The sequence below is a fragment of the Pelodiscus sinensis genome, chromosome 4 (assembly GCF_052426305.1).
Source record: "Pelodiscus sinensis isolate ZL-2025 chromosome 4, ASM5242630v1, whole genome shotgun sequence".
In the NCBI taxonomy this organism is placed as follows: domain Eukaryota; kingdom Metazoa; phylum Chordata; order Testudines; family Trionychidae; genus Pelodiscus; species Pelodiscus sinensis.
Window position 1 is genome coordinate 111,731,580 of NC_143055.1, and position 13,549 is coordinate 111,745,128.

Below are 13,549 nucleotides of genomic sequence, written 5' to 3' on the forward strand. Positions count from 1 at the left end.
GTCCCGCAACAAAAGCCTGGTCTGCTGGGGGGGGGGCGCACTAGCTGTGCCCCCTTCCCCCCCCCCCCAGGAGACCAGGGACACCCGAGCAAAGCCGCCGCTTGGGCGGCTTTGCTAGTTTGCCCGGGAGCAAAGCCCGTTTGCCGCCGCCTGGGCGGCTTTGCTCCTGGTCTGCTGGGGGGGTCCAGCAAAGCCGCAGCTTTGCTCGGGTGTCCCTGGTCTGCTGGGGGGGTCCAGCATCTTTGCTGGACCCCCCCAGCAGACCAGGGAGACCGGGAGAAGCTTTTTTTGCCCTGGAGGACACGGGCGGCGACTCGCCGCCTGTGAGCTCCGGGGCAAGGAAAGCCCCATTCGTAAGTGCGGATCCGACATAAGTCGGATCCACGTAAGTCGGGGACTGCCTGTATAGCTAAGATTTCCAAAGGGGTCTCCAGGAGTATTAGAACATTTTTAGGGTGCGCAAATGAAAAAAGATTGAGAATCACTGCTTTTGCTCACAGGCTGGATCACATTTCCAGGCAGGGAGCTCAGGATTTCTACCTGTTGCCCTTTATAATGCTAATGACAAGATGTCAGCCAACAGATGGCATAAAGTTCTCTCCTTCACTGACTTCAGTAACAAATTGATTACCTATGGAAGGAGTCAGGTCTACAGAAAATTAAAATAAGATGACTGGAAAAAAGCCTAATCTTATCCAGGCTGCCACCCACAATTCCATAAGACAGAGTCAGAACAGTAACATTCACTGATACTATAACTGGAGTGTTGAAAGACCTGAGCATTGGAAGTTAAAGCATGGGGGAGAAGCAATTGAGTGAATTCTCTACCTTTGTCTCCCAGAGAATGTTGAAGTTTGGTTCTGTAGGGCTGTTTGTTTGGGGGTCTCTTCCTTTATATAGGAGAGCATGCTATATTAGAAAACCAGAACTAGCAATATTCCAGGAACTGAGTAGCCTAAAGATAGTTTAAGCTGGATCATGTCCTAGTAAAAAGTGTATTTTTAGGGGTATGGCTCTGTAAAATACAAAGAAAACAAAATATTTTCAGCAGGTTTGTTAAATCTTGCAATTTTATCATGACTGAAATGTTTGGTACTTTTCTTGAAGCAACAGTTCTTAGTATCTCTCAAAATTACATGATACAAAGTTCTCTCTCTCTCGTTTCTAGCTTTCATGGTTGCAGAGGAAACCATGAAAATGTGACCCAAGTGAAAAGCCAATAAAGACACCCAGATTCTTGTTCCTGTTTTTTTAAATCTCACACTTTTTTGAGCTTCTCCTGAATGTTTCGGTTTGGCAGTACTTCTTAAATTCATGCTGCTTTCATTACATCAGTGATAGACATAAGCTGGTCTCCTGTATTAAGGTTCCTTACAAAAAACAATTATCCATTGAAAACTCCATTTTCATACTTTTATTTATTTATCTGTTTGAGCAGAGCAGTCATAACATAACAAATAAAAGCATGAAAAAAAACCCACTTTATTCTGATATCTAAGGATTTTGGCCATAGAAATGTGGGACCAGAATTAAAAAAAAAAAAAAAATTCAGTCCCAATTTTTTGGACTCCCAGTCAGGAAAACACTTCAGCATGGGAATAAATCCCTCCCTGTTCAGCAAAATGCTTTAAGCCTGAAGTACTTGGCTAAATCAGGGCCTTGAAAATCTGGTTACTTACTAGACGCCTAAATTAGAGCTATTTTTTTTAAAAATTCTGGTCCCACATTTCTATGGCCAAAATCCTAAAGAAAGAAGGATCTAAAATGCAGAAAGAAGTATATGAAATTACCACCAGTCATACAAACATGTCCCGCACATTCAAATATAAAGGTTATTAAATTACGTGCAAAATTATACATATTTTGACACATTACTGCAGTTAAATAACACCTGACAGTCCTTAGGCAAACTGAAATTCCAAAACAATATCCTGTAAAATTGCAAAAGTATTACCTCAGCTATAACACTACTATGTGTACCAGTAAATTCAGTTATTCTGAGAGCGTCAGAGTGCCATTATGAATGTATGATCATTCTTACTAGAGAACCTTTCAGTCATTCTAGCAATCTGGCATTAACCTAATTTTCTTATCCTATTTTCTGACTTGCATTTTCTGCTGTCTGTCTTTCTACATGGGCATGTAGATATTAGAATGTATTCTTGCTATGCTGTCAAAATGGATAATATTAAATTGAAAATTATCCGTTTAAAAAGAGTTTGTCTTAATTTTAATGCGTCTTGATTAAGGTTTTGTGTTCTTGATGCAGTTTCTTTAAAGACTTGAAAATAGGTTTAATTTGTTTTTTTTAAACTGTCTTAAAACATTTGTACTGTACAGGATAATGGAGAGGAGCTGACAATATACAGCATTAAAAGGCATAGTTTCATGACGACCGTAAATGGTAAAAACAAATGTTGTGTGGATTGTGGTAATGAAAGGACCCAAATGTTGATTTATTTATTTTTTTATTACAGATAAAAATCAAAGCGTTAGTTAATATTGATGTAGGCTTTTAAAATATTTGCACAAGGTTTCACTTTCCTCTCATAACATCATGTACATTCCTTTCCATATGAAATCCTGACACGGACACCACTCAGGCAAAGTAAACTAAATTCAGCTTGGTGCATCTTCATTACAGTGAGGGATTTGACTCTGTATTAGGGCTATCAATTAATCTCAGTTAACTTAATTTGTTTTGGAGTTAATCACTTAACTCAATTCAAAACATTAATCATGATTAATAGTAGTTTTAAGTGCATTGTTAAACAATAATGAAATAATTTAAATATAGTACAAATATTTTTTTGTTTTTTCTACATTTTCAAATATATTAATTTCATTTACCACACAGAATACAAAGTACAGGCAGTCCCTGGGTTACGTACAAGATAGGGACTGTAGGTTTGTTCTTAAGTTGAATCTGTATGTAAGTCGGAACTGGCGTCCAGATTCAGACGCTGCTGAAACTGACCGCCAGTTCCGACTTACATACAGAATCAACTTAAGAACCCCAAGCGTCCCCAAGTCAGCTGCTGCTGAAACTGATCAGTGGCTGATTCCAGGAAGTCCAGGGCGGAGCAACTCTGCCTCGGGCTTCCTGTAGTCAGCCGCTGGTCAGTTTCAGCAGCGGCTGACTTGGGGACGCCTGGGGCAGAGCAGCTGGGGTGCTGCTGGGTTGCTCCAGTAGCGCAGCTCCGGTAGCGCTGAAACTGCTTCAGTAGCACTGAAACTGACCAGCAGCGGCTGAATCAGGATGCCTGGGGCAGAGCAGCTGGGGCGCTGCCGGGTTGGTCCAGTAGCGCCCAGAGCGGCGCTGTGGGACCAACCGGCAGCGCCCCAGCTGCTCTGCCACAGGCGTCCGGAGAAAAGCCTAGTCTGCTGGGGGGGGGCATACTAGCTGCGCCCCTCAGCAGACCAGGAAGACGCGGGCGGCGGACCGAGACGCACCGCGGTCCGCTGCCCGGGTCCTCCGCGGCTTTGCTCCCAGTCTCCCTGGTCTGCTGGAGACCAGCAGACCAGGAAGACTGGGAGCAAAGCCTCTGAGGAAGCCGGCAGCGGGACAGCCGCGGGGTGTCTGGGCTGCCCCCCTGCCAGCTTCCCCTGAGGCTTTGCAAAGCAGTGGAGGGGCTCGGGCAGCGAAGCAGCCCAGGCGCGCCTGGGCTGCCCCCCTGCCAACTTCCCCTGAGGCTTTGCAAACATAGGGAGACTGGGAGCAAAGCTGCGGAGGACCCGGGCAGCGGACCGTGGTGCGTCTCGGTCCGCCGCCCGCGTCTTCCTGGTCTGCTGGGGGAGGGGGGGGCGCAGCTAGTACGCCTGTCATGGCTCCTTCCCCACTCTGGCATGATAAATGCAGAAGTGGGGGCCAGCAAGTGTACCCCAAAGCCTTATCTACCAGGCTTTGGTATAAAACTTCCCCCAAGATCTTAAAACCCTAGATCTTGGGAATAAAACTTCCGCTGCCACCACCCAAATGTTGCTAAAGAAACCAGGGGAAAGACCATTTGGGAAATCTTCCCCCTAAAACAAAAATCAGGGCACACCCTTAACCACTGCTAGGTTAATAAAAGAAAAGAAAGAACTTTTTATTATTACAACAATATTCTGGTTGCAAGTATAATGAATAGAGAGGAAGGTAACAAAATATACTCATGGAGAAACTCCATGGGCCTAGAACTTAGTTACAAAGAAAAGCCAAAACATCTTTTAGGCAGTGCCAGATCTCAGATCCCATACCCAATCCTTAAAACAATAAAACCTAACGAGACTACCTAAACTTTACCCCTACTTACAAAAAATGAAGAATGGTGTCTTGGAGAGAGAGAGAGAGACATGCTTGTCCCTCTCTGTAGTTGCAGAGAACTCACAGAGAGACAAAAGGGAGAAAAGAAAAAAAGCCCAAATTCCTTTGTCCCAGTTTGAAAAGTCCCACCTACATTCCTATTGGTCACTCCACCTGGCTAGGTGTAGTTAACCCCTTAATCCCCAGGCTGCTGGCTAACCCTCATAATCATGACATGCCCACCAAATCACAGACGGTGCTGGACAGCCTCTGGCCATACTGGCTGTAATTTCTTCCTGTAGGTCTAAGATAAAACATAGTAAATACATTATGCACACTTGACTAAACGCTTGAAGACATAAAAAGTAAGCAAATGCTTCCATATCCATAGAGTACCATCACAGCTATACAGAGAATATTAAGTGGTTGAGACCAGAAATGCCTCATTAACCAATCAAACTCTCAGTCTCAAAATCAAATTTAGAATAGCGTGGGGTCTTGATCTAAAGTTCAATTGACCAGGTTCTGTGTCTCTTGCGAAATACATCACTATCATACACCAGGCCAGGTCTTGGCACCACTGAGAGTGTCAGCTCAGGGCGAATTGCTTAAAACCAGGGCTATTTACCGCCCTCAACTGGGGTCCTTTCCCAGGCACCCCTCAAATTACACCGAGCACAAAACCAGGGCTATTTACCGCCCTCAACTAGGGTCCTTTCCCAGGCACCCCTCAAATTACACCGAGCACTTCAGCTGCCTCCCCGGTCAGCCGGAAGCCTCACCAGCAAAACCCCTTAGACACTTCAGCTTCCCGGTGCCATCACCAGACTTAGGCCTCCATACACAGGTGAGAGGTTACCAAAACCCACTCACCAACTCCAAACAGATCCTCCTGGTCCAAAGGACTCAGCCACAGTCCCAAGCCAATTTTCACTTTAGATTTTACCCACAAGATCACGCTGGGCCAATCCTTTAGAATCTAAACTCTAAAGATACATTACTGAAAGGAAGAAAATGTCGAGAGTAAGATTGTTAATGAGAACCTTCATATATAAACATCACACCTGTACACATGTCTCATACATAGAATCAACAGTGAACAAGCTTTCATTAGACACCTTACATGGGTCCCTTTGCACAAAAGGTTGCCGTGCCTCAGTTTCCCTTCCCATACAGCATATCAATTTTGGAATGTCCCTTCTCAGGTGAGAAGCTTCAACACTAATTACAAGTATTAACAGTGAAATACCAGGGTCCCAAAGCTTTTGAACATCCAGAGTGTCCTTGGGTACATCTTGTAACAGTTTCCAGGGTTTTGGTACAAAATTATGCATAGTGGACATCGTTACCATTCTTAGTAACAGCAGTACAGTGGTTCTGCAAGTTAACATAAGCAGTAGGAACACATCCACCCCAACTGTACATTGACAATTCTGGCTTTTTACATTTAAAAAGTTGCAACCTTCCTGGGCAAACACAAGTCTTGCCCCTCCCCCATGCCCTGTGGGTTTAGGTTGTGAACTCCCTCCCACACAGACATAGGCCTGGCTGGGTGTGGCTCCCCTGTTCACAATGGCTATGGAATTCCTTTGCTCCTCACAGGATCTTTCTATCCCCAAGTCACTTTTACCCCCCTCAGGCACAGCAACCCGCTGGCCAGCCCCACCATAAGGATCCTCTTCCTTATGACTTTCTGCAAGCAAAAGCTCATCTTCCCCTGGCTCTACAGCAGCATCACCCTGCTGAACTACCACCAACTCCTCCTGTGATCCCTCTATCCCCTGAACAGGCAGGTCTTCACACAACCCCCCTTCAGGAAAACACACAGACTCCTCTGGGGAAAGATCAGAGACCTCCCCCTCTCCTTTCTGGGCTTCAGCTGCCCCCAGAGCTAAATCTGGGCCCACAGCACTCTCCTCAGCCAATCCAGGCTGACAGGCACCTCCTATAGACAAAGAACTGGGAAGAAACCCTTCCCCCACATGCATACCTCCCTCCTCAGCAGCCAAACTGCCAGGCTCCACACACAGAGGTTGCTCACACTGAACACCCTCCAGAATTTGATCTTTTTCCCCCAACTAAGCTTTCACTCTGGCCAGCCACTCCAGACTGCACCAGAGGGACCCTTTCCCGAAACAGGGCAGGGAGAGCCCAAAAATCTGACCAAAAATCTGACACCAGCCTCTTCTCTGAGACTCCAGGCAGATATGCAGAAACCTCACTCACAGACACACAGCTCTCTCCCTCAGGCAAACATTGAGGAAAACTTTTACCTGGCTCCCCATAGGACTGACTAGCCACAGACAACTTCCCAGATTCACACTCATCCCCTTCCCAAACCTCATGCATGTTCTGGGGCTGGGTTAAGGTATCCGCCTGATTATACATACTATTCATGCCATAATCACACCCCATCCCCACATGGTTCTCCACTGAACCCCCCTGAGGATACAGTCTCTGTTGTTCTTCCACTCCCTGGACCTGGAGTTTCCTGGGATATTGAACAGGGACTGGAACATTCATGGGAGCAGGATGGTCAGTTGATGGGGTCTTCGCTTTAGCAATCCTCTCCTGTGTTTCCACCTTTATTCGCCTGGTCTCGGCCTTTATTTCCGCTAGTCTTGCCTGTGTTGCTGCTAGCCTCGCCTGTGCTGCTGCTAGCCTCTCCAGATGTTCTTGCTGGGCACACTTCTCCTCGGCCTCTCGTGCACGCCTGTCTTCGGCCTCTCGTTGTGCACGCCTGTCTTCGGCCTCTCGTTGTGCACGCCTGTCTTCGGCCTCTCGTTGTGCACGCCTGTCCTCCAGCTGTAGGAAAAACTCTATCTCCTTGTCAGTTAGAGGCCTGCCGATCTTACAGGCAACTTCCCATGTAGAAGGCATTGGTGAGGGGGGAGAAGCGCTGCTATACATTGCTCCTGCCCTCTCCTTGGGGAATGAATCTGTCCTAGAGTTGGACATCCTGTCTTAACTAGCCTAGCTATCCAGTTGTCCCGAAAGCTAGAAAAAAACAAACTGTTTGGGTAGGTCTGTGTCTGGCTTAAGGTCTGCCCCTCCCTGAGGCAGCCCAAAAACAAAAGAAAAACAAAAGGAAAACTGCAAAGCTTGCAACTCAAAAGAAAACTGTGCCCTTTTAAAAATCCTGGGTTCTCCAAATAATCCCACCGCTATGCCACCATGTCATGGCTCCTTCCCCACTCTGGCATGATAAATGCAGAAGTGGGGGCCAGCAAGTGTACCCCAAAGCCTTATCTACCAGGCTTTGGTATAAAACTTCCCCCAAGATCTTAAAACCCTAGATCTTGGGAATAAAACTTCCGCTGCCACCACCCAAATGTTGCTAAAGAAACCAGGGGAAAGACCATTTGGGAAATCTTCCCCCTAAAACAAAAATCAGGGCACACCCTTAACCACTGCCAGGTTAATAAAAGAAAAGAAAGAACTTTTTATTATTACAACAATATTCTGGTTGCAAGTATAATGACTAGAGAGGAAGGTAACAAAATATACTCATGGAGAAACTCCATGGGCCTAGAACTTAGTTACAAAGAAAAGCCAAAACATCTTTTAAACAGTGCCAGATCTCAGATCCCATACCCAATCCTTAAAACAATAAAACCTAACGAGACTACCTAAACTTTACCCCTACTTACAGAAAATGAAGAATGGTGTCTTGGAGAGAGAGAGAGAGACATGCTTGTCCCTCTCTGTAGTTGCAGAGAACTCACAGAGACACAAAAGGGAGAAAAGAAAAAAAGCCCAAATTCCTTTGTCCCAGTTTGAAAAGTCCCACCTACATTCCTATTGGTCACTCCACCTGGCTAGGTGTAGTTAACCCCTTAATCCCCAGGCTGCTGGCTAACCCTCATAATCATGACAACGCCCCTCCCCCCTAGCAGACTAGGCTTTTCTCCAGACGCCTGTGGCAGAGCAGCTGGGGCGCTGCCGGTTGGTCCAGCACCCCAGCTGCTCTGCCCCAGGCGTCCTGATTCTGGTTACAACATAGTGTTGACTGATTATTGTTTGTGGATGATTTTATGGCTTATATGGAAAATTGATTGTGGTAATGCCATAAAATTTGTTTAAGATGAGGTAAGAGGCAAGTTTGTGTGCAGGCAAAACTTTCTGCTCATGGACAATAAACACGAGTCTTGACAATTTCATATGGCATATAACACAATCAACAATCCAGAGCTGGAGCATTTATGTCATAGAATTTTACAAATGACGGTCAAGGGCATCATTTCAGGAGAGCAGGGGGGACAACAGGCATGTGTACTGGGATGCTGCCTGCTTTTCTTCCCATTCCCTTGACTATCAGGGAGCGAGGGGAAACTACGTGGCCTGTGTGCTTGACTAGCGCTCCTAGCTGGTGAGGGGAAGGGCAGAGAAGTAATTCACAAAATCTGTGTTGTTACACAGTCAGTAGAATGGGAAGAAAGGCAAACAGCATCCTGGTATGCATGGCTGCTGCCCCCGCTGCTCTCCCAAAATGGCACCATTGATGGTATATCTTCTCCGTATCATTGTGTGAAATGACGCTTGTGGTGCATGGGACTGAGCTTTTCCAAACCTGCTTCTACCCTTATCGGTCTTTAAAAGATTTTCTTACTTTTAGACTCCTGAAAAATGCAAAAATTGGCCTGGAGTAAACTACTTTCTGAACTACTTGAAGTTCTCTTTTTCTGTCTCTCATTAATGATCCATCTGTTTTTCCTCCTGCTAGTGCCACTTTCTTATCAATACAGAATGTATTTGTCTGGCTTTACACCTATCATTTTCATATGTGTTGTTGGCACTTCAGTGACCTAGCACTGTGGGCATCAGAGAAGCTGAATATCTGCTAGAAAAAAATCCCAAAATAGCTGATGTGGGGGAGCAGGAATTGTGGCGAATGTGAGCATTGAGAAGAGGTGCCTGTGAGCACCTAAAAATATCTTGCTTTTTTCTGGATGGGAGAGCTGTGCCACAGAAACTCTGCATGTTACAGGCCTCCCTGGGTTTCAGGATGGCATTAGGCCAGAGAGTCGTACTGTGGAGGAAGCTGCTATATGTAAGCAGGGGAATGGTCCTGCTATTGTGGGGAACTTTCCTGGCTTCTATACTACCCTGGTGAAATGGACCAGCGAAAGGATCTGAGTCTCTGCTCCCACTTCTTTTACCCAAAGGCCTCTCTGACCCTGAGGGCTCCCCATTCCACTCTCCCGAGTAGCAGAGACCTCAAAATCCCAACAAGACTGCGCCCAGGTTTTCTGGGGCTTAATCCCCGACCGTGTAGTCAGTTAGAGCAGCATCTAGGGTGTCCCCACTCTGGGGTGTTCTCTTCACACTAGATGCTTTCTTGACCCACTGATCATTACAGACAGTTCAAAGCAAGTACAATTTATTAAACAGCAAGGCTATGTCTACACTGGCGGCTTCTTGCACGAGTAATATGCAAATGAGGCTAAGCATGGAATATCACCAAGCCTCCTTTCCATACCTAATGAACCACCATTTTTTTCAGAAGAGGCTCTTGCGCAAGAAGGAGTGTCTAAACTACCCCTTCTTGCGCAAGAAAAACCCTCTTGTGCAATGCTGTTACACCTATGACTTTTCAGGAACAGCATTGCACAAGAGGGTTTTTCTTGCGCAAGAAGGGGCAGTGTAGACGCTCCTTCTTGCGCAAGAGCCTCTTCTGAAAAAAATGGTGGCTCATTAGGTATGGAAAGGAGGCTCAGGGATATTCCATGCTTAGCCTCATTTGCATATTATTCACGCAAGAAGCCGTGCGTGTAGACCTAGCCCAACTGATTAAAAAGAAAAGCATAAGAACAAATGCACAAGGTTAAAAGAGAACACATAGCCCCGCTCTGTAGCAGGGGGCCATCACAAACAGCAGTTTGCAGAGTGTAAGGACAGTTCACAGTCTGTTCCTTATAGGTCCCAGGGCTCTCTCTCAGGCCCTGGCTGTGCTGCCGGGGGGGTTGCAGGTTGGACACACTTGTTCTGGCAGTGACCACATGACTTCAGGCACTAGGTGGTAGGACCCCTCTCCCAGTTGGAGTTACAATCCCTCCCAAGTCTGACCTGCAGGGCCTCTGGGCTGGTGGCCTCCTCTGCTGGTCCCAGCTGCTCACCACACCGAGCTCCAGCTGCTGCTGCTTTGCCAGCCTCCAGCTCCTTGCATTGCTTCTCTGACTCCTTCTGCTCCGGTCACTGCACGTCTGCTTCTTAACACAGGGTCTGCACTCTGTGGGCTGTATGGGCCTCTTGCTCTGTCACTGCAGGTCTGCTCCTCAGCACAGCTTGCTTTCCTTGCTGCTCTTCTTAGCTCGCTCCTCCTTTGACTCAGACCCAGAAAATCCCAGCTCACACGGTGGACGGGACCTGGCCTTCTAATTCTCTCATTGGTCTGGCCAACCTGTCAATCAGGCTGACCAGGAGTGTTGGCCTCTTCCCATTGTCTCTGGGGACTGTCAGTCTCATGGACCCTTCCTCTTTTGGTACTGGGAGCAGGCTAACCAAAAACTCCCACTAGGTTTTAGTAAGGTGCTAACAGTGCCCTTATGTATATGTGGTACTATCTCCTGTTACATGGGAGGCCCACAGCAATAAGAGTCCTGAGCTGTTGTAGAAGAGAAGGGCTGGCTTGCTGCATGAATTCCAAACAAATTCATAGATTTCTCCAATTCTGTAAGGCCAAAGTGCTTTGGAAACATCACATCTTGAACCTTTACATCACATCTTGAACCTTTCACATCTTTACATGGTGTTTTCCATGTAAATTTCCCTCCCATGGGTTTATTTTTACGGCGTGAGTTTATAGGGCCTAAAGTGCCTCACACACACAAAATTTCAGTATTTGATTAAACCTATTTTAGGAATCATTTACATTTTCTCTATGCAAATATGCTACTCCCTAAAACTTGCTCTAGCTATTCAAGGTCTTAGCACAGTGGTTCTCAAACTTTTTGGCTCACTCCTTACCCCACTCAACGTAAACCTTTCCATGGACCACCAGCCAACCACTCATGATGACAAAATGGGTGCAGGAAGGGGTGGGGGTGCAGGATCTGGCTGGGAGGGAGGGTGCAGGAGTGGGCTGAGGGTGGGGATGGGGGTTATGGGTAGGAGGCAGGGTGGGGGGGTCTAGGTGGGTGCGGCGATGGGGTCCAGGGTGTAGGGTTTGGACATGAAGTGGTTGGGGGGGATGACACTTACCTGGCTCCGGGCCTCCTGCCGCTCACAGGCCTCTCTCTCCTCAGTGCTCACACTGGCCACAATTCCTGCCATTGGAAGCAGCAGGGAAAGCCCCCAGGCAGTTCTTTTCTGCACTGCTGCTGTTCTCTCAGCTGGGAAGAGGGGGAGCAGTAGCGTGTGGCGCTGCTTCCTTCCTGTTTCTCTCCCCTCACCCCCCACCGCCAAGAGCCAGATCTGGCCCCAACAGCAGGAAGCTGGAGCTGGCACTCCAACCTCATGGGGGTGGGAGTGTGAGGATGGAGTGCCAACACAGGCTCCCTGCTGCAGGGAGGAGGGGGAAGGGACACTGAGCCCATGGCCCACCTGAAAGACTGTCATGGACTTTTAGTGGTCCACAAACCGTACTTTCAGAACCACTGTCTTAGCACATGATTATTTTTGTAAAGAATAAATATTTAATACTTTCAGGGCTAGATTCTCAAGATAGTAAATTAGCAGAGCTCATTAATTTAAACAAATAAAACCGATGAATACTAGTGAGGATCTGCACCTTTCCTCGATTAATTTCATTATTACAACATTGGTTGGCCACAGAGAATGGCATCAGCTAGAGATATCCACAGAAAATTAAAAATAAAAATTGTCCACCCCTCTGTCTGCCTCTTAGCCCTGCTCCATTCTCTGTTGTAGTGGATAGGAGGGGGAGATACAAATGTTCACATATGCACACCATTGAGATATTTTTATATTATTGCCAGGTAGCACTTGACAGGCAGAAACCTTTTCAGAGAAGCTTGCTGTATCTCTTCCTCAGAGGTACTTTGGCATGTCCAGGGGAGCAGCGCTGCAAGTCTTCCCGACAGGGGATTCCTTGCAAATCTTTCCCTCAAAGGGAAAAGGATTAGGGAATTGTGAAAGAGTCAAGGGGTGCAACCTTCCAGCCCTAGAGATCTGTGAGGAAGGGAACAACAAGGCTACGTCTACACTGCAGGCTTCTTGCGTAAGAACTGTTTTGCAGAAGAGTTCTTGTGCAAAAAATCTTGTGCAAGAGCATGTCCACACTGCCATGTGATTTTGCACAAGAGCTTCCCAGGCAGTGTGGACACTGTATTGCGCAAGATAACTCTTATGGCCATTTTAGCCCTAGGGGTTTCTTGTGCAAGATATTCATGTTGCCTGTCTACGCTGCCTTCTTGTGGAAGAACTCTTGTACAAGAAGGCTTATTCCTCATGGGGAGAGGAATAACTCTTCCGGAAGAAGCCCTGTTTTCCAACACTGCACTGTAAATTTACTTGCGCAAGAACAGACGTGCAGTGTAGACACCCAGCAAGTTTTTGCACAAGAACAGCTGTTCTTTCTCAAGAAGACTGCAGTATAGACGTAGCCCAAGTGTTCTGGCTGCTTCCCAGCTTTCCATTGTCAAATGATATTCAAATAGCAAGATAGTATTATTCATATGTCATGATAACCCTGGCCTCTGGTGTAGCTTTTAAAGCACTAGTCCCAGATTAAATATAGCAGGCTTAGATTCTCCAGTCACTTCAGAGTAAACTGATTTGCCTTGTTCACAATTGGCCCACCAAATCCTAGACTTCAGATCCCAGTGTGTTTTCAGTTCTTGATGTGACTGGTTCCAGACAGGAACTAATCAGTTCCAGCAGTTTGTTTCCCTTGTTTTTGTGGGTTTAGGTCAGCTCTTTTCGTGTTACTCTGTACTTTTTATGATATTTATGTTTGTAAGTTTTAACTTCAATTGCATTTCAGAAAAGATGTGAACAATTTTTGGCACTTGTATTAATTCATCTGTTAAACATACATCGTAGATTATATTTAAACACTTGGTATTTCTGCTGTGCTCTCATTCACAGTTTGGGGGTTTGGGTTCCTTGCCGTGACTCTCATTAACCTGGCATCACTCCTTGGATTGGTTTTTATTCCTCTCTTAAAGAAGCCATATTTCCCCAAGATTTTAACCTATTTTGTGGGCTTGGCCATTGGGACCCTCTTTTCCAATGCGATTTTCCAGCTTATTCCAGAGGTAAGGAAAGGTATTTGTTCTTGGTGTGTGGCATTTACTAAGTTCT

At 46.3% G+C, this 13,549-nt stretch overlaps 1 protein-coding gene across 4 annotated transcripts in view; it reads left to right on the plus strand.

Annotated features, from left to right (window-relative positions):
• The window catches only part of SLC39A8 (solute carrier family 39 member 8), a 52,394-nt gene that overhangs the window by 21,420 nt on the left and 17,425 nt on the right, over window positions 1-13,549 (plus strand). For all 4 annotated transcript variants that reach the window (XR_012904055.2, XM_006126897.5, XM_025186574.3 and 1 more), the window contains exon 4: window positions 13,334-13,503. Coding sequence is in view for 3 of the 4 variants with exons in the window: in XM_006126897.5 (XP_006126959.1) it covers window positions 13,334-13,503 (170 nt within the window). In the remaining variant the exon portion in view is untranslated. The remainder of the gene's footprint in view (window positions 1-13,333; window positions 13,504-13,549) is intronic.